The following is a 23676-nucleotide window of genomic DNA, read 5'->3' as shown; positions in this document are numbered from 1 at the left end:
GCTTTCAGACGAAAATGTCATTTAATTTTGTCAGACTCATAATGTGGTTAATTTCTGATGAATCTTAAGAGAAAATTTTGATTATTTTTTATGTCTCTTTGCTCATGCAAAGAGATGAAGTCCATGTTTATATGTCTTTCTTCATTCTGTCCATGAACTATCATCATTGACTATACCTTTAACCTTTATGTCTTGAATAAAACATGCAGTTTTCTTTTATTTTAATTTTTTAATGTAGTGGATGCTTTTCAGGCCGTCACTGTCAATCAAGATATCCGGCCCCAGACATGATGCATCCACCTTGCAGATGGATCAGACCGATGATCCTCAAATTGCAGTGGAGAGAGCTGAGCAGAAAAAAATCAAGCTAAGATTTTCAATGAAGACACCTAGTCCCAAGGATATGGTTTCCATCTTTGGAGTACAAAAGACAAATAATTCTCACGATGTGATCAAAGAGAAGTTTGTATTTATTTGCATTGTGATTCTTTTGAATGAAATGCATTATTTTTCTCTTCCTTTTTTAAGATAATGACGGTGCAGGTCACCAGAACTGGTCAAGGCATGTGATCAGAAAGAATTTGATCCTAAAGATAGTGCTTCCATCTCCACAATGCAACCGATAAACAGCCATGTAGTTGTCAAGAAGAAGAAAAAGTTTGTTTCCTATTCTTTAGTTGGGATTGGTCCCTGTTCTCTGTATTGACATGCTAGAAAACCATATTGTCCCTATTAGGTGCTAGATTGTTTCTACAGCTAGTTAACTTGATGTTTTCAGGGATACCAGTTTGCATAAGTTAGTCTTCACGTCAAATGGATTGCCTGATGGAACAGAATTAGCCTATTATATCAGGGGACAGGTCAGTTTTTTCTTAAATTTCATATCTTCTGAATGTGGCGGTCTCTAATTTGTTCTCATTTTCAACAGAAATTGCTTGAGGGATATAAGCAAGGGAATGGTATAGTTTGTAGCTGCTGTAATGCTGAGGTGAGATTGTGTCTCATGTATCACTCAAGTATATGCAAGGTTGTTTTGTTTTTGAGCTTCTAAATTCTGCTGAGCAGGTTAGCCCTTCGCAGTTTGAAGCTCATGCTGGATGGGCATCAAGGCGCCAACCGTGAGTGTTATTGAAATTATATGGTTTAAATGCATTTATAATTCAGTCCTTTGACAATGAATTTTTTGCTATGGGCTTTTGCAGTTATCACTATATCTGTACTCCCAGTGGACTTTCGCTTCATGAAATTTGTGTTTCCTTGTCAAAAGGTCAGAAGCTCACTGCTAGGTACAATGATGACCTCTGTACCATGTGTGGGGATAGTGGAGACCTTCTCCTTTGTGATGGATGTCCTAGGGCCTTTCATGCAGGTTCACTATCCTCCTTTTTTTTTCAAGCTTCCTCATTTATCCTATTTTATTTTGAAAATTTTAACATGTCACATGAAGGTGGTCTTATTTTCCCTTTTTAGAGGGTCTTCAGATCTGTTGCCTTATTTCCTTTTTAGAGGATCTTCAGATCAGTTGCTTTGTGCTTACTTCTTATCTTCTTATTTGTGTGCCAAAGCTCTACCGTCAGGAAGGCTTGTTCAACCAGTGCTCAAGATCTACTAACCAATTTCTTCATTAAATAGCTGGAGATATTCACTTATTTACTATTGAATACAATGTTGGAATATATGTAGGTATCATGTTTAATTTGAGAGCTTTGAAAAAAAGACTTCTCCATTTATAATAGTTTCTGATAATTTGAACATTGTCAGTTGCAAAACTTGTTCACATCTGTTGTTGGGAATTCAGTCATGTTGTTTTTACTTATCATTTGTCACCTTTAACAATGGATAAATTAGGTACATATAAATTGTTATAGTTGATGATATATGTTACGTTGAACGCTTAGAAATAATATGATCTTTGATGTCTAAGAGTCCAAAAAAAGAAAAACATGTGGTGTAAACTGTTGGTCAAATATACGTTCTAGAAATTCCTTGTCGTTTGAGAGTTATAATGGATTGATGATTTTGAATTTGGTAGACTAACTAAAATATGGTTGCTGTCACTACCTGTGTCAGAAGGAAACCAATGATATTCTTTTGATATACATAGTTTATAACTGGGGATGATCCTATGTACAAGTATATATGGATGGAAACTGGTGGAATTGGCACTTTGGAGAGAAACTTTTCCTCTACAATATCCATCCTTGACATAGCTGAAAACCCTTTCTTGAGAAGAACTCCCAAATATGACCTATGTGATGGATATAGGCATATAAGGAAAATTTCCTTTAGCAATATAATTTTTAAACAGACAGCATTTTAAATTGCTTATGCTAGAAATAGATTTTTACCATCCTAAATTTGGTCAATTATCATTTTGTATGGGACATATCCTTGTATTGATACTATTGAATGTGTAGCAAGTAGCACATGACGAACGTGGATACTTCATATATAACTTATAACAGCATTTACCAAATAAGCATGCAGCATTCGACCAATTTGGGCTCCATCCTTCCATGTGGATTCAACTAACCAACATGCAGCCAACCTCTCCCGCCTAATTTCAAATCATTGCTATCTTTTGTTCTTGTGCATCCTCTGTTCCATCTATAACTTATATGCAATACTCCTGATTAACTGCTTCTGACTATTTCTGGTCATCATTTTAGCCTCAGATTGTTGATGCAATGTATATCCATGCTGAACATCTTATATTTATATCCTTGTATTTACTTGATTGCAGGCTTTTTCTTTATCATGATGTGAAATTGTTTACCTGTCTGGTTCCTTAGGTTGTCTGGAAGAACAGAGAATTCCTGAAGAAAATTGGTATTGCCCATATTGCAAAGATAAGGCTGTGCATGGACACACATCAGTTTCTGGGGAATCACAATCAAATGCCTGGCCCAACTTTGAAACAAAGAAGCATATTACCATTCGATGCAAACGTGTTATTAAAGCACCAATAACTGAAATCGGCGGCTGTGTTATCTGCAGGTACATTGAAAAAACCATCAGATGCTTATATCGCATTCCTGTATCCCATCAGGTTTATTAGAAATTTAGAACACATCCTATCCATCTTAATAAAGATGTTATGAACTTTTGATTGCACATGAACATGTCTTGAAGGCCTTGGGCCTCGATGATTTGTCCAGTCAGGTCTTGTGAGCTTTGGGGTTCAAGTTGTCACAATGGCTGAGATTGAAACCAAAAGTGGCTCACCTCTACTCGAGCTGAAGCCTGAGTCTTGAGCTCCATGGCTGCAGTTATCTTGGATGGGCTTAACTGAGCCTATCATGGGCCTTTGGCAACTGAGGCCAACTGAAATCTGGTTGTTCGGGTCTGACTCTCTTAGTCTGTATGAACTTGGGCTCCATTGCATAAATTTGATGGAGTCTCTGCTTGAGTCCATTAAATTCCTGTTGGAGCATGACTTGCTTGGGCATGTCTGGATAAGTCCAACTGAGCCTCAATCCTAGCTGAGTTCCAGTTTCCAAACTGTGCTTATTAGTAAAACGTGTCTGTGTTGTCATTTCTCAATGGTGTTCTTTATGAGGGAGAATTAGAAATTCTTCCACCTTGTCTGTATTACTTTCTGTCGATTTTGTCTTTTGTAATTGTTACTTCTTCCTCCAAAAACTTCTCTGAGGCTGCTGTTGTTCTCAAATTTCTCAACAAGTTATTTATTCAGGTGTCATAATTTCAACAAGAGGAAATTTGGTGAATGGACGGTGATTCTTTGTGACCAAGTACGCTTCTATTTATCATGAAGTGTTTTGCTCAACTTTGTGAACCTTGTCATAACATGTCTGATGCTTTGATTTCTTTTCATTGTAGTGTGAGAAGGAGTTCCATGTTGGCTGTTTGAGGGATTCTGGCTTGTGTGACCTAAAGGTGACGGCAGGCTGGTCCCTTGGCATTGTGAGGTTGCAGATTTAATATCTTACCAGTATATGCTATAACTACTGATATTACTTCCTTTGCCGCAGGCATTACCAAAGGGAAAATGGTTCTGCAGTGGAGCTTGCAGTAACATTCATTCTACTCTTAACCAGTTAATAGCCAATGGACCAGGGATGCTTCCTGATTCAGTTTCAAGTATTATAGCCAGAAAGTATGAAGAAAAATGCTTGACTCTGGATGTTGGGAATAATGTGAAATGGCAACTTCTTAGTGGGAGAATTGTTTCTCCCAATAGCAGAATGCTTCTTTCCAGATCTGCTGCTATCTTTAGAGTAAGTTTCTTCTATGCAGACTTTGGATTCTGTGTTATTGACTTGGATAAAGTCAGCTTCACTCCTTTCATCAAGTCATAATGGATCCTTTGTTCTCTTTTTTTTCAATAACTTTGTCAACGACAAAGGAGTTTCCTAAGGTGAGCAGTCCCCTCCCTTTATTCCAAAGTCAACCAAACCATCTGTGCTGCACTACTATATTTTGTTGGCTACTTTTCGTATATTGTTCTATAAAACTATTGTTGTCATAAGAACAGGGGAGCACAAACCTTTATTCCTTCCGTGGCCTCTTTTCCCTCTCCTTTTTTCTTAAATATAATGGTAGCTGTCCCTACAGTTTTTTATGCTATAGAAGGGCATGAAAGCTATTAAGAAGAAATAATTGGCCAATATATAACATTAGCGCTGGAAGATGTAGCTTCTACTATCAGTTGCCATATATCATTGTAGATGTGGGAGTGGGACTGCTTGTTTGTATTTTGATAAGGGTTTTCGATGAAAATTCTGTAGTTCAAGGTGCGTTAGAAATTTCTTGCTGTCTGTCTTACTCTTATCTGGCAAGAGTTGTCAAATTCTGTGGCTCTAGTTATCTCAAACTGTGTAACACTAGTTTCGAGGAAAGATTCACGGCATGTTCTGCTTGTAATCATCTGTTGGGTCCAAGCTGTGATGCTTGAGATCTATTCAAATGGTCACTATATTACTTCATTTATTTCTTGCTTAGTTCTGTATTTGGTTTCTTCTGAATCGAGTTCATGAATAACACGTCTATCGCACCTTGTTCATGTGTTCTTGCAAAAGTTGTCCTATTCTATTTGTTGTATTTGCACCAAATATCTCTCTACATTATTGCAGGATTGTTTTGATCCTATCATTGAAACGTCAGGCCGTGACCTGATACCATCAATGGTCTATGGGTAAGCTAATCTTTTATTGCATCATACATCTTAGCTCCTTACAGCATTTCTTTTTCCTTTTCATTTGCAAATATTATCTATCTATGTTTGCTTGTGGATCTGAGCTTTTCGTTTGTGGAACATTTTGCAGGAGAAACATAGGGGGACGAGAATTTGGGGGAATGATTTGTGCAGTTCTGATTGTAAAGTAAGTATCAATTTCTTGGACATTGAACCTATTCTTCAGTCTACTAGCATATTTTGCGTCACTTGCTTTACATAAACTAATCCCAAGGTTCTTAAAATTGTTAATCTCTCTCTCTCTTTCTCTGCAGCTCAGTAGTTGTATCAGCTGGAGTTCTCAGAATTTTTGGTCAGGAGGTTGCAGAACTCCCTTTAGTTGCAACAAGTCGAGAAAATCAAGGACAGGTAAATTTCATTCTAGTTCAAGAAGGGCATGCTCTTTTATTTGGCTGAGAGGATTGATTACCCTGCTATTTCAGCTTCCTGCATGAGTGTTTGTTTCGTTGCCATTTCTCAGTATTCATATGCCTTGTTTTTAAGGCAACTTTTGTCAGTCAGAAATATGAATCCTCGAATTATGTTTTGCTTTTTTTCTATGAACTTGCAGTCATGGGTTTCTAGTATGGTTATACAAGCTAATAATGATGAAGGTTCATGTTTTGCCCTCAATGCATACAATGGAGAAAAAAATCAAGGGAAAAGGAAAAGAACAAAGATGGAGATTAAAGGAGAAGAAAAAGAAGAAAGATCAAAGAGGGATAAAATAAGATTGTCTGAATCCAGCCATGTTTCATCCATTACTTCCAATAACTTGATATTTTTCTTATAAAGGCACATAAATAAGATGAGAAATAAGTCACATAAATGACTGTGCCACGGCAAACACTTCATCTCAAATTGCTGCAAGGATATTTTTCATGCACAGCTTGGAAAAATTTCATAAACAATTGCTTTTCCTACTTACTAGGTGAGTCCATCAGAAATTGGTCTTGGGATCTAACATGTGCAATGAGGACGATAGGAGTAACTTTATCCCTAAAGAATTGACAGTCAGTGTCTGCCCATTAAATCATTGACTGATGGCAATCTGAGATCCCCCGTTTGAGGGAGGTTAGATCCAGGTTTTGGCCCGTCCGCCTATCTGTGGATCTTTGCAGAGATCCTGGCATTCAAACACACCCTAAAGTAGTCTAATGTTACTGTTTCACCTCCTTTGACAAAATATATGATTTTATTCAATTGGAGTGAGCATGATAAAATTGGTAGTATGTATAAGTTTGGTGGTGGAAGTTGAAACTACGGGCAATTCTTGTTGCACCAATGAATGAAACATGAGCTCTATGGCCAGTCAAATTCCTTGAATCTATGGAAAAGGATCTGTTAAGGTTTTCCCATCTTGCCTTTTGTACTAATGGGGTATCAAGTTCAAGCTTGCTGAGTTCCAAACAATGTTGTTAAAATTGGTTCATTAGGCAAAATCGGTTTCTCAGAAAAAACCCTAAATCGAATTGAATCAAATCGCTTTTTGATCGGTCCTTTTTCGTCACCAGATGACATGTCATTAAAAAATAAAAAATGCAAAAAAAAACTTTTTAAAATATTAAAAAAGGAAATGAATCGACCTTGAATTGGACCCTTTGAATCATTTTGGGGCCGATTCGATCTGAATCGGCTGATTCAGACCGATTTTGATAACATTGGTTCCAAAAAACTCTAAGTTAAACTACTTATTAAACTGAACAAGAAAAAAATTGATCATGAACTGTATAAGACCATCCCATGGAGTCAAAAGGTACCTTCTGCTGAGCAATAGGCATTTCATTCATGAGACAAAATTTTCTGTTTCTAATTTCAAAGTTTTCCTTTGGTGTGAACAGGAGACTGAGCCACTAGATAAGTTTCCTTAACACGAATCTAGAATGTCAAGGATTTCCTTGAAAATTGATCTTACAGAATTTATTTATATTATCTGTGTGGCATTCCTAATGGATCCTGAGAATAACTCTCATGCATCCAGGGGTTATGGGCTGGCCATATTAAGTTTCTAGCTACACACGCACACGTGTGCACACTTGAGAATGTTTTGGTTGCACAATATGGTATACAGTGTACTACAGTACAATCTATATGTGAAGTAGGCCATTTTCCGCTGTCCCTTATTCATGGGCATGCTTCCCTGATCACATTGTGTATATTACTTTTATCATGACATACATTGTTTATGTCTTTCAGTTTCCACCCAGATGCAATCGATGTGGAAGCTGTCCTTTTAGCTATACTGTGGTCCTTTTTTCCTTGTTGGTTTAGTTGTCCATTCTTTTTAGTTTTAAGGGAAGATCGATTTTCACTTTGCTTGCTGTTAGTATTACGATTATGATGGTATCTTCATGCTAATGATCATGGAATTGCTATGATATGTGCCAGCTGCATGTCCTAATATGCCTACGATTTTGACAATCCTTTCAAGTTGTTTATAAGGAAAAAGTAGTTGTTTTGTGGCATCCCCATAGGCGCATGGCTTTTTCTAACTGGCGATACAGAAGTAAACATTTTCTTTAAGCTTGTTCATTGGATCATCAGTTTTGTATTTGACATTATCACAGAATACTGTGTACAATTGCGTAAAAACTAAATGGTTTGGAGTGTTCCAAGGACGTTTTGTTCCTCAAGTTCTGGTTTCCTGCTTCGCCATTTGGTTTTGATTGTTTTATTTCTCATGTTGTTTCAATCCCTTTCCTCAGGGTTACTTCCAGTCCTTGTTCTCATGCATTGAGAGCTTACTCGTTAGTTTGAATGTGAAGAAACTTGTTCTTCCTGCTGCTGAAGAAGCTGAATCTATTTGGACAAAGAAATTTGGTTTTAACAAGATGTCTGATGAGCAGGTAACTTTACCATCTATATTGCTTAGACTATTACAGGAAAGATGCTGGTGGATTATACCGTGTGCCTTTAGACAATCCTTGTACTGAATCCCATACTCTTGGGATACTTATGCTCGAGGTACATCTGCCATGAACCATTAAGGATCATGCCCGTCTTGATGTGCCTTTATATGAGATATCATTGGGCATGCCATCCAAGGTACATTATGTGGGAGTGATTTCAGCCTTCTGGTAGGTTGACCCAAGGTTACCAGACTAGGAAGCGGAAGCGAGAAACAAGGTATTTTAAAATTTATAAGAACCGGGAAGCGAGGAATCAATTTAAAAGCGAAATAGGAATAAAAAAAGTAAAGATGAGATCAAATGGGAAGTGAAATACTAATTGAATAAGGAAATAAAAACTAAAATAAAAATGATTATTCTTAAATTTTATGTTTTTGTAGTGTAAGAATTAAATTTAAAAACGATGGTTACCAATTTAGCGAAAGTACATGAGAAGTCAGTGGAAAGCGTGAAAGGAAGCACATAAAAAAAAACTTGAGAGAAGTGCATAGAAAGCATGGAAGAAACATGTGAGAAGCATATGAGAATCGAGATTCCCATTAAGTTTTGGAAGCGAGGAGTATTGTGCTTCTGAACCGAGTTTATGGGAAGCACACTTCCCACCTATCTTTGAAGCTTCCGGTAATTCTAGGTTGACCCTATCAAATTCACGCACATACACGAGGTGTCATTGTCTAGTTTGCAATGGTGCAGTCAAGTAAATTCTGGAACTATTCCCATTTTTCAGAGGTATAACCTTGGTTAGAAAATTAGTGGTCATTTTCTATTTGATGCCAGTATAATTTTGAGTCGTCTATATCACTTTTTCGGTCTTCTAATTTGCCTCTGTTTTCACTTTTAACCATCCTCTTATCCGAAGATTTGCTGAGGTGGTCAGCAAATTAAGTCCCATCATCTTCCACAGTAATACTCTCAATTCTTTAATGTTAGATTCCATTTTACATGAGGAAAACATCCAGTTTTCCAGCCATAGGTATAATTTTGGATTCTGTTTGTTTTGTTTTTTCTACTTTATCCATCCGTCCATTTTGAGCTAATTTCATCATTAAGGACATTTTGTTGATGGCCAAATCTCTCTCTTTCTCTCTCTATGTGAAAGAAAACATGCTATATTACTAATTATTTTCTTGGTTGCTTTTGTAACTGAAGCTCATTTCTATCCCATACATCATTTTGTATTAGAGAAGTTACAGAACTCTAGTACAGCTATCATTATTCTGTGTTTAATGCGTGGTGACAAAAAGCTTGTTGTATGAGCAGTTGCAGAAGTACATGAAGGATCTGCCGATGATGGTATTCCAGGGGGCGTCAATGCTTGAGAAGGAGCTGCCTCAGTAGCAGGGTTGCTGCAGTGACCATTGCCCTAGTTGTAGATTCAAAACTGTTTCTTCTGCCCCCTGTTTTTTGTCCTTATAGTAATTGTTGCTGCAATTTTTTGTTCTAGGAAAGCAGCTCATTGTCGAATTTTAGTTTGGATTCTCCATAGAAATCCATATAAACAGGAAAGCAACATGCGGTGAATAAGAGATGATAGAGAAAAAAACATGTATAGTTTTAGAGGGGTGTCAAGGAATATAAGGCATTGATTCTTCAGTTAATATGAAAAGAAAGAAAAGTTTTGGTTAAATGTTTCGGTTGAGAGAGAGAGTGTATTTCCTCCCCTTTTCGTGTGAGTAAATAAAAGAGCCTGCTGGAGTTCCCGGGTTTGGTGAGTCCGTTCTATCATGGGACTCTATGTTAGATGACCTTTTTCTTTCCTTCATTTTTTTTGATAAGCAAGCTGGGGTTAGGCGGACTCCTACCAACAACAGCCGCCCCATGTGTCCGAGGGATTCAATCCTGGGCCTTCAGCTTGACACAAGGGGATACCACCTCTTTGGTTCAATTTTCTTTTTCTGAATGAATAATGTGACAATTTTGGTTTACTCTCGACAGTATCAGGATGAAGTATTGCACTAAGACTCTGTTTGGTAGCCTTGAATCATAAGTGTGTTGTGGTTTCCATCAGTGATCTATAGGGGTGGCAATCGTGTCGGGTTGGCGGGTCAGCATACCTCAACCCGAACCCAACCCGTTTATTAAACGGGTTGGCTGTGGCAAACACGAACCCGGCCCGTTTAATAAACGGGTAACCTGACACGACCCGCCAACCCATTTAATAAATGGGTTGGGTCGGGTAAACGGGTTCTCAGGTTGGCGGGTCGACCCACCCGCCTAACCCGTTTATTAAATGGGTCAGCCAGGTTGGCGGGTTGGCATACCCCCAACCCCGAACCCGACCCGTTTAATAAACGGGTTAGGCAGGTCAACCCGTTTATTAAACGGGTTGGCTTAAGCCCAACCCAAACCCGCCTAAGAGGCGGATTGGCGGGTCGTGTCAGGTTTTGCCACCCCTAGTGGTCTATGCTGTTTGAGAGCAGTGGTGTTGCTAAAACATTGCATTGGAAAAGAAGTTGGCAGCTCCAACAAAGGCAACACCACATTTAGGGATGGCAGTGGATCGGGGGACAATGGGGCCTCGCCCCGTCCCCAATCCTTCAAGGGATGACTATAGACCAAGGGGAAATGGGCCCTGCCCTGCCTTGCCCCCGTTTGGACCCGGGATGAAGGACATGAAACTGGGATGGAGGCGGGGGTGGAGGTTAAAATCCATCCCCATGCGGGATGAAGATTTGGATTTTGAAATGGGGCGGGGGTGGAGACCTTGTCCCCCGCCCGGTCCACTGCCATCCCTAACCACATTTTAACACCATTGACAAGATAATAATTTTGGCAATTCCACCAGCACCGCGTTTTTTGGGAACACATGTAAAATAGTATTTTCATTCTCAATGCAAGGCTCCCAAAGAGCCTGAATGTAGTATTTTTCTTCCAAAAAGTCCCAGTTCCCTCATATGCCTAATCTTGTATTAGGACTGCATGGTGGTGGGCTGGGTCTGGGTAAAACTTCTTTCTGATGAAGTCTTATCCAACCCCATGGGTGCCTAACTGAGTTTTCCATGTATATGGGTCTAGGTCCTGAGCTTGATCCGAACAATATCCAAGCACAGTTCCAGGCTTGATAACAACTGGGCCAAGTCGTTAGTATGTCTAACCTTCATTGTTGCCTATCAGGGTGTAACTCAGCCTGGCCTGTTTTCCGCACCTATCAGGATTGAGAGCTGTGGACATCTAGGGTGGGCTGAGTCAGGTATGGATTCAGCCAACAATAAGTCCACCAGAACCGAGTGCCGCACGGCCTGGCTTGATCCAGTTCACATGAGTTTCTGAGTTGTGGAGATTTATCCAAGACCTTAGCCCCATTGGGCTAAGTAGCCCTTCATTGAAATTGGTCTCATGTTACACTTATGAGTTCCTAGCCAAACCGGGCTCATCTCACACTGTGTACCTAGCACGGCCCGATATGCACTCATTACTGCAGTTACGCATGTTATAGGCTCCAAATATTGAGAGTGGATCAGGTCAGGGCACCCCACAGTGTCATTAATCTAAAGATTAACGACATTCAAAACCCATTATTTGAACAGCTCTTCCTGAGCCGGTCAAACTACAAGATGAACGGCAGAGAAATTAAAGTTTATCTACTAAATATTGGATGCCGTTCATCTTGAGATGAAGTGCCGAGGGGCGAGAGCACACCTCTGATGGGTGCCATGAGCTGACCCGCTCGGCAATGCAGGCATCACCCCTTCGGTTTGAGAGTTGTGATGGAATGATCTCTTAACTTATTTCCTATGTCAGAGCTTTTTGTGGTGAGGTGGATCAGGTGATACGTCAAAACACAATTTGTTTTTGTTTTTTTAATTACCACTGTCAACCCGAGGAGGGTAGCGTAGTTGGAACAGGCCTCGACTTTTAGACGGGCAGTCAGGGTTCGATTCCCGTAGGCGTTATTCCCCATTAAGTGATCCAGTTCTTGGTGAGGGTTCCTTTGTCATAGTAAAAAGACATCACCTGATCCGACCTCAGGGCATTTCATGACCCGCACAGCAATATAATGCTGGCCTCACTCGAAATGCTGCCATATAATTGGCACTCACAAAGGTGCAAAGGTCGGGTACTCGACTCGAGATGGGCTGAGTTTGGCCTGCCTTACACAGCCTGAGCTCGATGAAAGTTGGCACCATGCCAATCCGACTAACAAACGGCCAGGGTTCTGGTTAGAGGTAAAATTCCAACTCAATGAAGCCCATCCAGAACCACTTGGAACCCAATCACATAAGACTTAGGCATGGCTTGATTAGCAAATGGGGCCGAGTTTCGAATAGAGGTAAAATTCATACTCAATGGAGCTTCGCTGACTTGCCTGAAAGTAAGTAAAAAAGCTATAAGAACAGTGCGTTGTTCCTAGGTGTGAAGTGGGAGAGATGAATATGTTTTTATGTTTTATCCCTCAAAAACTTGAAGGAAGATCATTTCTTGAGGAACATATTTAATAGTTATATCATCTGCAATAGCTTGAATCTTGAGACACTCTTGTATTTGAAAAATGCATCAGAAGATATTCATACTCAATGGAGCTTGGCCGGATTGTCTTGGACCTAGTCCATATGACCCAGGCTTAGCCCAAACACAGCAAGACTCTGGCAGAGCTTTCGATCTCTTCGGGTTTGAGGCATACCTGTCAGGCTTTAAGGGGGCCCTTGGTTGGGTCGGCCTGATGTCCATCCTTAAGAGTTAAGACTTAAGCTGTCACAAGGACATGTCTTTTTTACATTGAAAATTGCGGGTCATAATCGTAACTCAGGTCGAGCCCAGGTCTGGTATAAAATTTTACAAACTATACCCGGCTTCATGTATTAATCGGACCTTCGGGTACAGACCCGGGTCTTAGTCGAGTCTTCTTATTTATCACGGTACTCGGAGCCTATAAGGTTTAGTACAGGTCGGGTCTGGGTAAACACGACCCATTGACACCCCTACTTATAACACTAGAACTAGGACTAGAACACATTTTGCAAGTTCATTAACTAAACACATCTGATCATATTTAAGAAACTAAAAGATGCATTGAAGATTGTTTATAGACCAACATTAAAAGCAGTTATAAATGAAAACCCTCAAATCATATTAAAAATAAAAAGGAATCTTATTATCACATTTCCTCTCCAAAGTGGGTAATGCACAATTCATGCACACAGTAACAAAGTATTCCTTTATGGGGATATGGTGCAAAGGGTAGTCACAAACATTGTTGACATGAGGACTATGTAACAGGGACACGCCATTTTGGTGGTATGTCCATGGTGACACGAGTGGACACTCGGACATGGACACTGACATATTTTAATATTTTTTAATGATTTCAAGTATTATTTCAATAAAATACATTTCTAATATTAAAATAACAAAAAATAGTTTTTGATTGATTAAAAAAATGTGTGCCCTTGTGTCCTATTTTGCAAAAAAAAAAAATCAAACTTCCCAGTCAAACTCGCGCCACTTATCCTGGTGTCATCCTTGTGATATAGCATGAGGATCACGCTATATCTAAAAAAATGAAATGTTTTCAAAATATCACCTATATGAAGATATCACATTTTTAACTAAACATTAATGCATTGAAATTTTTTTTGCAGGTGTTTTTATATTATTCATATTTTCTTTATTTATATATGTTTGGGTGTGTATATTTATGCATTTTTTATTTATATACCAATATTTTTCTCTGCTGTTTGAGAAAAAATCATTCTTTTAAGAATATTGTAAGATTTTCCTGAAGATATATTTTTTTTAAGAATGAGGTTTGTAATTATGGTGGAGACTAGAGGTGTGGTTTAAGCAGACCCTACCCGAACCAAACCCTATAGGGTCCAGGTATGGTGATAAATAAGAAGACCTGATTAAGACCTGGGTACCCGAATGTCCGATTAATACATGGATCCGGGTATATAGTTTGTGAAATTTTATACCAGACCCCGACCCAAGTTTCGATTAAGACCCACAATTTTTTTAATGTAAAAATGATTAAAAAAAAATGTGGTTTTACCGGGTTTGTTTCATGTAGTTTTTATCGGATCCGGGTATAGTTTTTCTTATAGTAGACCCGATTAAACTTGCGTGCGAACCCGATACTATACCCAAAAATCTTATCCAAGTCTGGTTTCATATAGTTCCGAACCAAAACCGACTTGTTGACAGTTGACACCCCTATAACCCAATAGATTTTAACCTAGTGAAAAAAAATTAAGTGGTAGAATTTATTTTTTAAGATAACCGGGTAAAAACTGTCTGGTTCATCAAGTTCATTATCCTAAAACCCCAGGTCTGTCAGTGAGTAGACTCAGCTTTCGCCTCACAATCATAGTGACAAATCTCGTGAGATTTATGAAAATATTACAAAAATACACAGAGAAACTGTCCTAAGGATCAGAGAGACCTAGTGACGCTGCCTTTGTCTGCCGTAGTAAAACTCTGTGAGCTTACTCCATGCATGCAGGGAGTGGCGAAAAATTACTTGAATCATAAGTGTGTTAGGTCTCATCCAATTCCAGAAATCGGTCTGCAAGCACCAGCAGTAGTCCGTTCGAAAGGAAAAATTAAGAGGTCTCCGGCCGGCCACCAACGATGTCCACCACGGCCATGACTCGGAAACCCACACAACAGACCAACAGCAAACCGTCATATGACGGGATCCCATCCACGTTCAATCTTGGCCGCTAGACACGCGGACACCAGGACGCGTGACGCCTGTTCTTTGGAGACATAAAGACACGTAATTTTAATTTTTATCAGTAAAGAATAATTTTTTGATATTTTAATAATAAAAAGTAACTTTTTTATAACGATAAAAATACTATTAAAATATTAGCTATACATGTCCAGTGTCTGTGTGCTCATGTGTTCAAATGTGTCATGACGGACACGCTACCTATGACGTAGCTTAGCCGTCCAACCAACGTGTAAGACTAGTGCACCAATTCTATTCAAATGCATTGTTGCATCAGCTGAGGACCCTCAATATCCCGAGCAGGTTGTATGTTACCCCCTGAACACGGGGCCGCGTATTCAGGGGTCCGAATGAGTGCCACGTGGCACTCATTCGGCTGATTATGTACGGAGGAAGATCTTGCAATATTCCTTCCTCCGTACACAACCAGCCGAATGAGTACCACGTGGCACTCATTCGGACCCCTGAACATGCGGCCCCATGTTCTAGGGGAACATACACCACCCTCTCCTCAATATCATTTGTTTTTTTTATTTTTATTTTTTAGAATGAAGAACTCTCACCCAAGTTAGAAAAACCCTAGGTTGAGCTCCACCACCATCAGAAGCGGCAAAAACCTTAGGTGGGTGATCCACGACCACCCTGCCTTGCGTGACCCACCTCTGAAACCCTTTGTGAAGAGGGTAAAGACCTTTTTTTTTTTTCATTTTACTTATTTGTTAAAGATCCATCTTTTAATGCTAATTATAAATGTACTTTTTCAATTTTTCTGATATGGAATACTGGTTTTATTAGAGCCTGTTTGGGATTGGTAGCTGGGATGGGCGTCCTTTATGGACTTTAGGCATTTGAGAAAGTGGCAGCTGTTTTGCCGGCTACTGCCAAATCCATCTTTTAGTGTAAATACAAAGGAGAAAGGTCCTCACTTTCCATCCCAAATGCATAAACGCCCATCATGGCATGTGGCGCGTGGCGCTGAGATTCAAACGTGACCACGATGGGTGATAGACCAAGATTTTGCGTCAAGAACACCAAATCATAAACACCCAACCCAGCGCCGAGATTAGAAACAGGCCCTAAAAACTGTCAAACAGAGACTTCAGGTTAACCATCAACTCCTATCCCAGTTCCCAGATTCCAAACAGGACCTTATTGTCATTTGACCCACTTTAACCTTATTCTTGTGAAAAAATAAGGTTGCCACCCTTATTGGCATATATTTTCCCCTTTTTTTTTTTATCCTTGTGGGGAATTGAACATGTTGCCACTCTTATTGTAAAAGAACTTTCTTGGGCTTGTGTTTCTTCCTTCATAGGGGGGTAAGTATATCTTTGCTTAGGCCAAAATGATTTTTTTTGTTTTGCCCCCCAAATCATTGACCACACATTGCCTGACCTCCCGTTAGTAAAACCCTTAGATCCCCTCTGACCCTGCCCACGACAAAGTAAACCCAGCTTCAACCTTGCCGCAAGAAACACTCATTGTGGATTTCAAACTTATGATGTCCCATCAACTTGATATTGACAAGTCGCCTAAGTGAGCAGGCGTCTTGTGGGTTAGGCAAAAATGATTTTCCCGTGTTTTTTTCTTATTTTTTGAATTAAGCTGATTTGGGGTTGTAAATAAAACTATACTTTGGTTGTCCCCTTGTGGCCTACTTTTGTAGGTTTAAAGTCTGTTTTGCTTTAGTTGAGTCTTGATGTAAGTGTTGAGTCACTTGTAACTTTCTCTTAGTCACCATGTACTTTAATTTAGGTTGATGAATATCCTGAAGGGTTAGCTCATAGATCTGCACTGTAACGAGCTTTCAAACAAAAAATATGAATGAATGCAAATGCGAAGAGCTTTCTTTTATTCACCCTCATTGTGATTGCTTTTGAATGATTGTGATTTTTCTTTTTCTTTATTCTCTCGCTTTCTTTCACTCTTAATTATCAAAGCTTACATGACGGTAAGTATGCGATCAAAAGGCTTGCGACGATAAGAAAGGACCGTCGCATTGCACTGGCCTATTAAGTGGCCGTAAAAAGAATTACCACCAAGGTGGTATCTCATGTGGTTAGCAGGTTTTGTGTCAAGCTGAAGGCCCGGGTTCGAATCTGCGACATGAGGCTTAAGAGATATCTGGTAGGGGTCTGCCTAACTTCAGCTTGCCTTTAAAAAAAAAAAGGAATTACTCAAGTGAACTAATTTTTCTGCCATCAATATAATATGTTAATGATAGTGTTTCAATTTACATTTGAACAAGAAATACAACTTATATTTCAAACAATACAAATGCCATTGCATTACCTTTTTCTAGGGCATCACAGCTTCATTGATTTGAGTTTTATGTGACATCAAGGGAAGGGAAATGATATTGACGGATTTCTTTAAAAATAAATACATCATTATTGATTTATTAATGCTACTATGGTGATCATCTATGCCACAGGGACATGTGACATGCTATTTTTGTGCAATTTTCTATAAAAAATAATATACAAAGGGACACGACACCAGAGCAAGTTGAAGAATCCCTGTGACATGGGTGATCATGTATTAGGGTACTTCTATCTGTTGCAAAAAACACAAAAGGTACTAATATACTTCCCTAAAAGTCCTTTTTATGTTAAGGCTAAAATTTTAAAGCCTTTAGAGTGATTTCATTGATGCTTGATCGCCCGCTTCTAATTGCCAACAGTTGGTCTCCCCTTTTGGAAAGGTAAGAAATCCCTTTGTTACTAGGAATTACACCGCCGTGTATCTTTCCTACTTCACTACTTCGGTAAGTGGGGTGTTTGGAAGCAAAAAAAACTCATATGGTAAAATAAAATTTTTCTTATGAAAAGTTTTGATAATATAATTTTTCTAAATAAAAATTTTTCACTTGTTTGGGCAGCATGAGAAAAATAAAATGAAAAATCTTTAAAAAATGAGAGAGATGGTGGTGGAGCCTCTCCGGCATGGTTTTTCGAGAGGTGGGTGGTGGTGAGATGGATGAAAGTGTTGGTGGTAGTACTTTTCTGGCAAAGTTTTTTGAGAGGTGGGTGATGATGGGTGGTAGTGGTGGTGAAATGGATGATGAAAAAATCATGGAGAGGGCGCATTTTTTAAAAGGTGAGTGATGGTGATGATGGAGCTTTTTTGGTGCGTTTTTACGGAAAGTGGGTGATGGTAGACGGTAATAGTGATGGTGAGATGGATGATAGTGATGGATAGTATAAAAAACATCGCAGGGAGGGCAATTTTTTTGAGAGGTGGATGATGTTGGATGGTGGTAGTGATATGGATGATAGTGATTGTGATGAGTGGTGGTGGTGGTGAGATAGATGGTGGTGGTGGTGAAGAATGATGATGGTGGATAGTGATGATAGTGAGATGAAGAGCGAGCATACAAAAAATTTTTCGCAAACATTTCTTCACTAATCCTAGTAGAAGAATGTTTTATATAAAAAAGTATACTTTTTAGAAAAACTCATAAGAATAATGTCTCGTTTGAAAGGGTCAAAGAAGCACATGAATTTTTCATTTTGTATCACTTTTCTTACATCTTTTTCACTTTCAAACGTGCCTTAAGGGTGTATTTAGCGAGGATTTAATAAATACCACCTAACCCCACAGGCGCTTAAAAACCCTGCTTGGGGACAAAAAATGGTGTTGGGAATGAGTTGAGGACTAACAGAGGGTGTTCGGATAAAAAATGTATGTAGATTAACTGTAACATGTAAAAACAATAATAATTTTGGCATGCAAGAGCTTAACGGGGCAGAGCAGTTAGTGCACGTTACCTTGTGTTGGGATGTTGCAAATTCGAATCTCAATGGTGTAGTTGTATAACTGGTAAGGGTCTGCCTAATCCCAGCTTTGTCTGTTGAAAAATGTTCACATATATTTAGTATGTCAAGGCTATCAGGATCGCACAATCAAATGCAACAGCAGAACAGGTCCAAGGCCCTTGCAATGGAGTTTCTCGTCCAGTGGATCTGATCTATAGTTCGAGGGGGCAATATAAACCAAAAGGTAACAATTCCGAACGAACCATCTTGTAACCATAGTGTCAAAAGTTAAAATCGGCAAAATATCGGCAGTCAAAGACTCAAGAATTTGATTTTTTTTCTTAAATTTCATGTTTTTTTGGCAAAATCTTTGCAATAAAAAATAAAAAAAAACAATATATAAAAATATTTTGTATAGGAAAATATAAATAAAAACCACATGGTTTTTCAATGATAAATAGTTGTTAAAAGCGTAAATATCATGTTTAAATCATGATATTTTAAAAATATCGCAAGAAATTGCCGTTTTTTTAACTTTCAGGTAATTTCTTGCTATATTTTCATAAATCTTGCAATATTTGTCACTATGCTTGTAACGGCAGATGCCGTTCATTTAGGAAATGAACGGCAGCAGGAAGACTTGTTGGGACCCATCTACATGGGGACCTTCGTTTTGATGGGTTTTTGGATGCCGTTCAACTTGGCGATGAATAGCATCCAGAGCTCCTTGGACACTTTTCCATACCTGCTGCCTTGATCCTCTCATCTAATGCATGTGTTTGCACTTTGCACTCTTAGTCAAAATATGGCTCTCTAAAATAGTTCGAATCCTACTGGCATATGGTTATGGTTGTATAACTGCTAGGGTTCTGCCTAACCTAGGGCTGGCAGTGAACCGGGGGAAAACAGGGTCCCGCCCTGTCTCGCACCGTTTGAACCAGGGATGGTGGACATGAAATGAGAAATGGACAGGGGATGGAGGTTAAAATCAAAACCCGTGTGTGGATGAACTTACTCTTGGCTCCTGTCCCTGTTTCAAATTTAAGAAAATTATTATCATACATTATACATATTATAAAATTTTTTTTTTCTCTCTCTCTCTCTCTCTCTCTCTCTCTCTCTCTATATATATATATATATATATATATATATATATATATATATATATCAAGGTTGTTAAATGCGATGAGGCGAAGCAAGGCGTTGAGCCTGCGCTTCGCCTCTGAGGCATACGCCTCTTACAACATAAGACTCTCAAGTATCCGTGGTATTATCTAAAATATCGTAAAAATATGTGGCATCACACTCAACGCCTCGCACTAGTGATCTTACTTCTCTTGGAGGGCTTCGTATCACACTCTCAAGTGATCTTACTTCTCAAGTATCTGTGGTACTTTTTTTATATTTACTTTAAGCACATCACAGCAACGCCTCAGTACCTTGAGCGTACGCCTCGCCTCTGAGGAGTACGCTTCAGGTACTGAGGCGTACACCTCTCACAACATTGATATATATAGCCCCTAACATAAAACCCTTTCTCCAATCTCTTCTTTCTCCTTCTAAGGAGCCGCGCGAGCTCCCATTTCTCTCCTCTCTTTCCTCTAACAGTGGAAGGCGACGGCAAGAAGGATGAAAGGCAAAATTTTGAGACAGGATAGGGTGGAGACCGTGTACCCCCACCTGTCCTGGCCTAACCCCAGCTTTCTCTGTAGAAAAAAAAAAGGTGTAACAACAAAATAAGGGTGGAGATTGCATCTCCTATGCCCCCACATGTTTCTATGACAAGGTACCGTTAGATACATGGATTTTGTTTGCCTTTAATTGAAATTATCAATACGTATCCTTAATATTATTCCATATTGTACCAATAATATGATCATCATAAAAGGATGTGAGGGCTGCGGGCCTTTTTTATTCTTCTGATAAATATCTTATACTTACCTCTTCTATCAAGCATACTAAGTGTAAAACTTTTCTTTTCAGGTGCTAAGCATGCCATATTTTAAGTACAGTTACGAACACATTAACTTCATTTTAATTTTACATGCCATAAAAGAAACTAAAATTTTGAATTGAATTGTTATTCATTTTTTTTTAATGGAATGAAAACCCCAGGCCCAAAACACCAGGCTTCATTAAGGCTAGCCACCCAGGTAATCAGGCCTGACATTGATACAAACGGGTCGGGTCAAGCTTGATCGATCTGACACTACATCCAATTTTAGGGCACGTTTGAATCATGGGACAAACGCCGTGCGGACAGAACATGTGGTGTTTGTCCCGAACACGCTGGTCAGGGGTGCCAGACGAATTATTACCTACCAAAAAAACTAGACAGGTTTGGGTTTTACTAAGAAAAGTTGTGCTCCAAACACGAACCTTGCTTATATGTCTATGGGCCTAGACTCTGGTCCTGTCAGGCTCACAATTCAATCAGCAAAGACAATATTCATTGCTTGACAATAGGAATGGGAAATGTGACAAGTAACTCATGGCTCAGCTTGTGATCGGCTCATAAAGAGCAAAGCCGGACCTGTAAAGAGGCCAATGAGGCTTGAGCCTCAAGGGCCCTGGTCCCCAAAAAAATTTAGGGGCCCATTTTTAAGGCCCGAGCTCCCCATCTGTTTGGTTAATTTATGTTAATTGATGTTATTGCTAGTTAAATCTAAAAATAATCTAAATATTTGTATTAGTTAATCTCTGTTAATTAATGTTGAACAACTTGATTAAACTGATTTGATAACTATTTTTGCCTCTAAAACAATCAGACAAATATTGTTTAGGTAGTTTATATAAATATTTTATACATTTTTATTTAATATAATATAAATATTTGAAATATTATATTTGTTTAATGTAAATGCAAATTTTATTGTTATTTTGATTCTTTAAAAAAAACCATTTTTTCCCTCCGCCTCAGGCCCCATAAGACACAGGTACGACTCTGATAAAGAGCTCATTCAAACTCGTGAAATAGGTTCGACAAGCTAAACATGAGATTGGCTTGGCTCGAGCTCAACTCATATATGCTTGTTCACTAGCAATAAAAATGTTCTAAATATATTTTATATCATAGGGTGTAGATGAAGTGTTTAGCTTACAAACAATAACTTTAGGGTTCAAATCTTGTTACTTACAGCTTTGGAACAATGTGTTTTTTTATTTATTTTTCAATCGTATCAATTTGAACTTACTTTGGATTTATAATCCAAAGAAATTGCACCTGGCACAAAGATCTACTCTCACTGGCTCAGCCTGCCATACTTGTCGGCGTAAAACTATGAGGCTAGGACTCCTGCCCCAAGGGCCTATGCTAAGCGTTGGCTTGAGCAGAAGGGGGATGCCCATGGGATTTGAACCGTGACTGCCCATCTAGCAGCCAAGACCCCACCCCACTACGCCTTTAGTATATTTAGAGTTTGAATTTTATTTTTCTTAATTTTAATTTTTTCAATAAATGAGCCAGCTAGAACTCAGCTTTGGAGCTCGAGCTTGGCTCAGCTCAGCTCGCCAGAAGATGGCCACTTTGGGCTGCTGAGCTTCCATTTTCTCATGTGGCCGGGTGGCCTTGGCAATGAGTTGAAAACTCCAAGTGAAAACTTGGATAAGGGTTCTGCAAGGGTTTGGTCAAGCTCATGAAGAAAGGGAGACAGAACAGGATCATGGTGCAAGTTATTTTGACTCACTTTCATCCCATAGATGAGCTTGTGTTTCTTGACAAAAAAAAATGCAACTTTTTTTGTGTGAATTCAATATTTGGTGCACTTATAATTGCTCATTATTGTAACACTAGAAAATCATGTTCATGTGAAAAAAAACATGGACCATGTATAACTCATCTCCATTGTTAAATATGTAAAAAAAAAAAATTGCTAAGCAAAATATGCTCATACTTGATGATACACTTGTGACAAATGTTTTATTAGAATTTGAAAAATATTATGACAATATCATGTCATTTTGTCCTTCACAATGTTGTCAAAATTAGGGATGGCAATGAACCAGGGCGGGGGACAAGGTCTCCACCCCCACCCCCACCCCCACCCCATCTCAAAATATGAACCTTCATCCCTGCATGGGGGTAGATTTTAGCCTCCACCCCCACCTCCATCCCCGGTCCAAACAGGGGCAAGGCGGGGCGGGGCCCGTTTTTCCTCGATCTATTATCATCCCTTAGAAGGATTAAGGATGGGGCAGGGAAAGGCGGGGATTGGGACGGGAATGAATTTTAACCTATCATCATAATAAGAAAGCAGCAACCTATATCCATAACATGCAGCATAATGGGACGAGACTTAGACGGCTAGTCAGGTGGTTTAGGTTCAAATTTTGTGGGCATCACTCTTTGTGCAAGTTAAAGAGTAATGACTCTTTAGGGGCAACCCATTCAATTTTATGTAGAACAGGATATATATATATATATATATATATATATATATATATATATATATATATATATATATATATATATATATATATATATATATATATATATATATATATATATATATATATATATATATAACGACACATAATTTAGCACAAGTCAGACTCATTAAAAAAACTAGTTAGGGCCTAAGAGAGCCAAAAGCAATTCGGAAAGCTGAAGCGGTCCTGTTAGGACATTAAACCCAAGTACATACCATAGCGACAAATATCGCAAGATTTATGTAAAATCTTGGGATAATATCATGAGAAATTGCCTGAAAGTTTAAAATGATAATTTCTCGCAAGATTTTCAAAATATAGCGATTTAAATGTGATATTTACGTTTTAAACAGCTATTTATAGTAAAAAATCATGTATTTTTATTTTTAAATATTTTTTATAAAAAATTTATTTATATATTTATTTATTTATTGCCAAGATTTTGCCAAAAATGTGAGATTTATGAAAAAAATTCAATTTCTCACGAGTTTTTATAAAATGAGATTTTGCCGATAAAAACTTGTCACTACAACAGACAAAGCTGGAATGATTAGGTCTCTGAACGTGAGGGTGGTATATCTGTGTAAATATAAAACAAAAAGATTGGTAACTTGCTGAATAAGAGAGGTAAACAAGTATTATAGCATTGGATTGAGAAATAAAAAAAGATGAGCTTGAATTTGGATTCTGATATTTGGATCATCCATAAAAAAAACA

At 38.6% G+C, this 23676-nt stretch overlaps 1 protein-coding gene across 6 annotated transcripts in view; it reads left to right on the top strand.

Moving 5' to 3' along the window:
- The window catches only part of LOC149839751 (uncharacterized), a 43487-nt gene extending 33757 nt beyond the window's left edge, over positions 1–9730 (top strand). For 2 of the 6 annotated variants that reach the window (XM_090002797.1, XM_090002799.1), the window contains 15 exons: positions 253–462; positions 544–657; positions 779–860; positions 929–988; positions 1066–1118; positions 1203–1369; positions 2793–2997; positions 3695–3752; positions 3841–3897; positions 3993–4238; positions 5094–5155; positions 5286–5342; positions 5470–5563; positions 7900–8040; positions 9364–9730. In XM_090002797.1, coding sequence (XP_089858923.1) covers positions 253–462; positions 544–657; positions 779–860; positions 929–988; positions 1066–1118; positions 1203–1369; positions 2793–2997; positions 3695–3752; positions 3841–3897; positions 3993–4238; positions 5094–5155; positions 5286–5342; positions 5470–5563; positions 7900–8040; positions 9364–9441 — 1684 coding nt within the window. In that variant the 3' untranslated portion in view covers positions 9442–9730. Of the gene's footprint in view, positions 1–252; positions 463–543; positions 658–778; positions 861–928; positions 989–1065; positions 1119–1202; positions 1370–2792; positions 2998–3694; positions 3753–3840; positions 3898–3992; positions 4239–5093; positions 5156–5285; positions 5343–5469; positions 5868–7899; positions 8041–9363 lie in introns of those variants that run through there. The other 4 variants (XM_090002798.1, XR_016431350.1, XM_090002801.1 and 1 more) reach the window with 4 other exon arrangements.
- The last annotated feature ends 13946 nt before the right edge of the window (positions 9731–23676 follow it).

The sequence above is a fragment of the Nuphar pumila genome, chromosome 4 (genome assembly GCF_984573655.1).
Source record: "Nuphar pumila chromosome 4, dmNupPumi1.hap1.1, whole genome shotgun sequence".
Classification (NCBI taxonomy): domain Eukaryota; kingdom Viridiplantae; phylum Streptophyta; class Magnoliopsida; order Nymphaeales; family Nymphaeaceae; genus Nuphar; species Nuphar pumila.
This window is presented reverse-complemented; position numbering and strand designations above follow the sequence as displayed.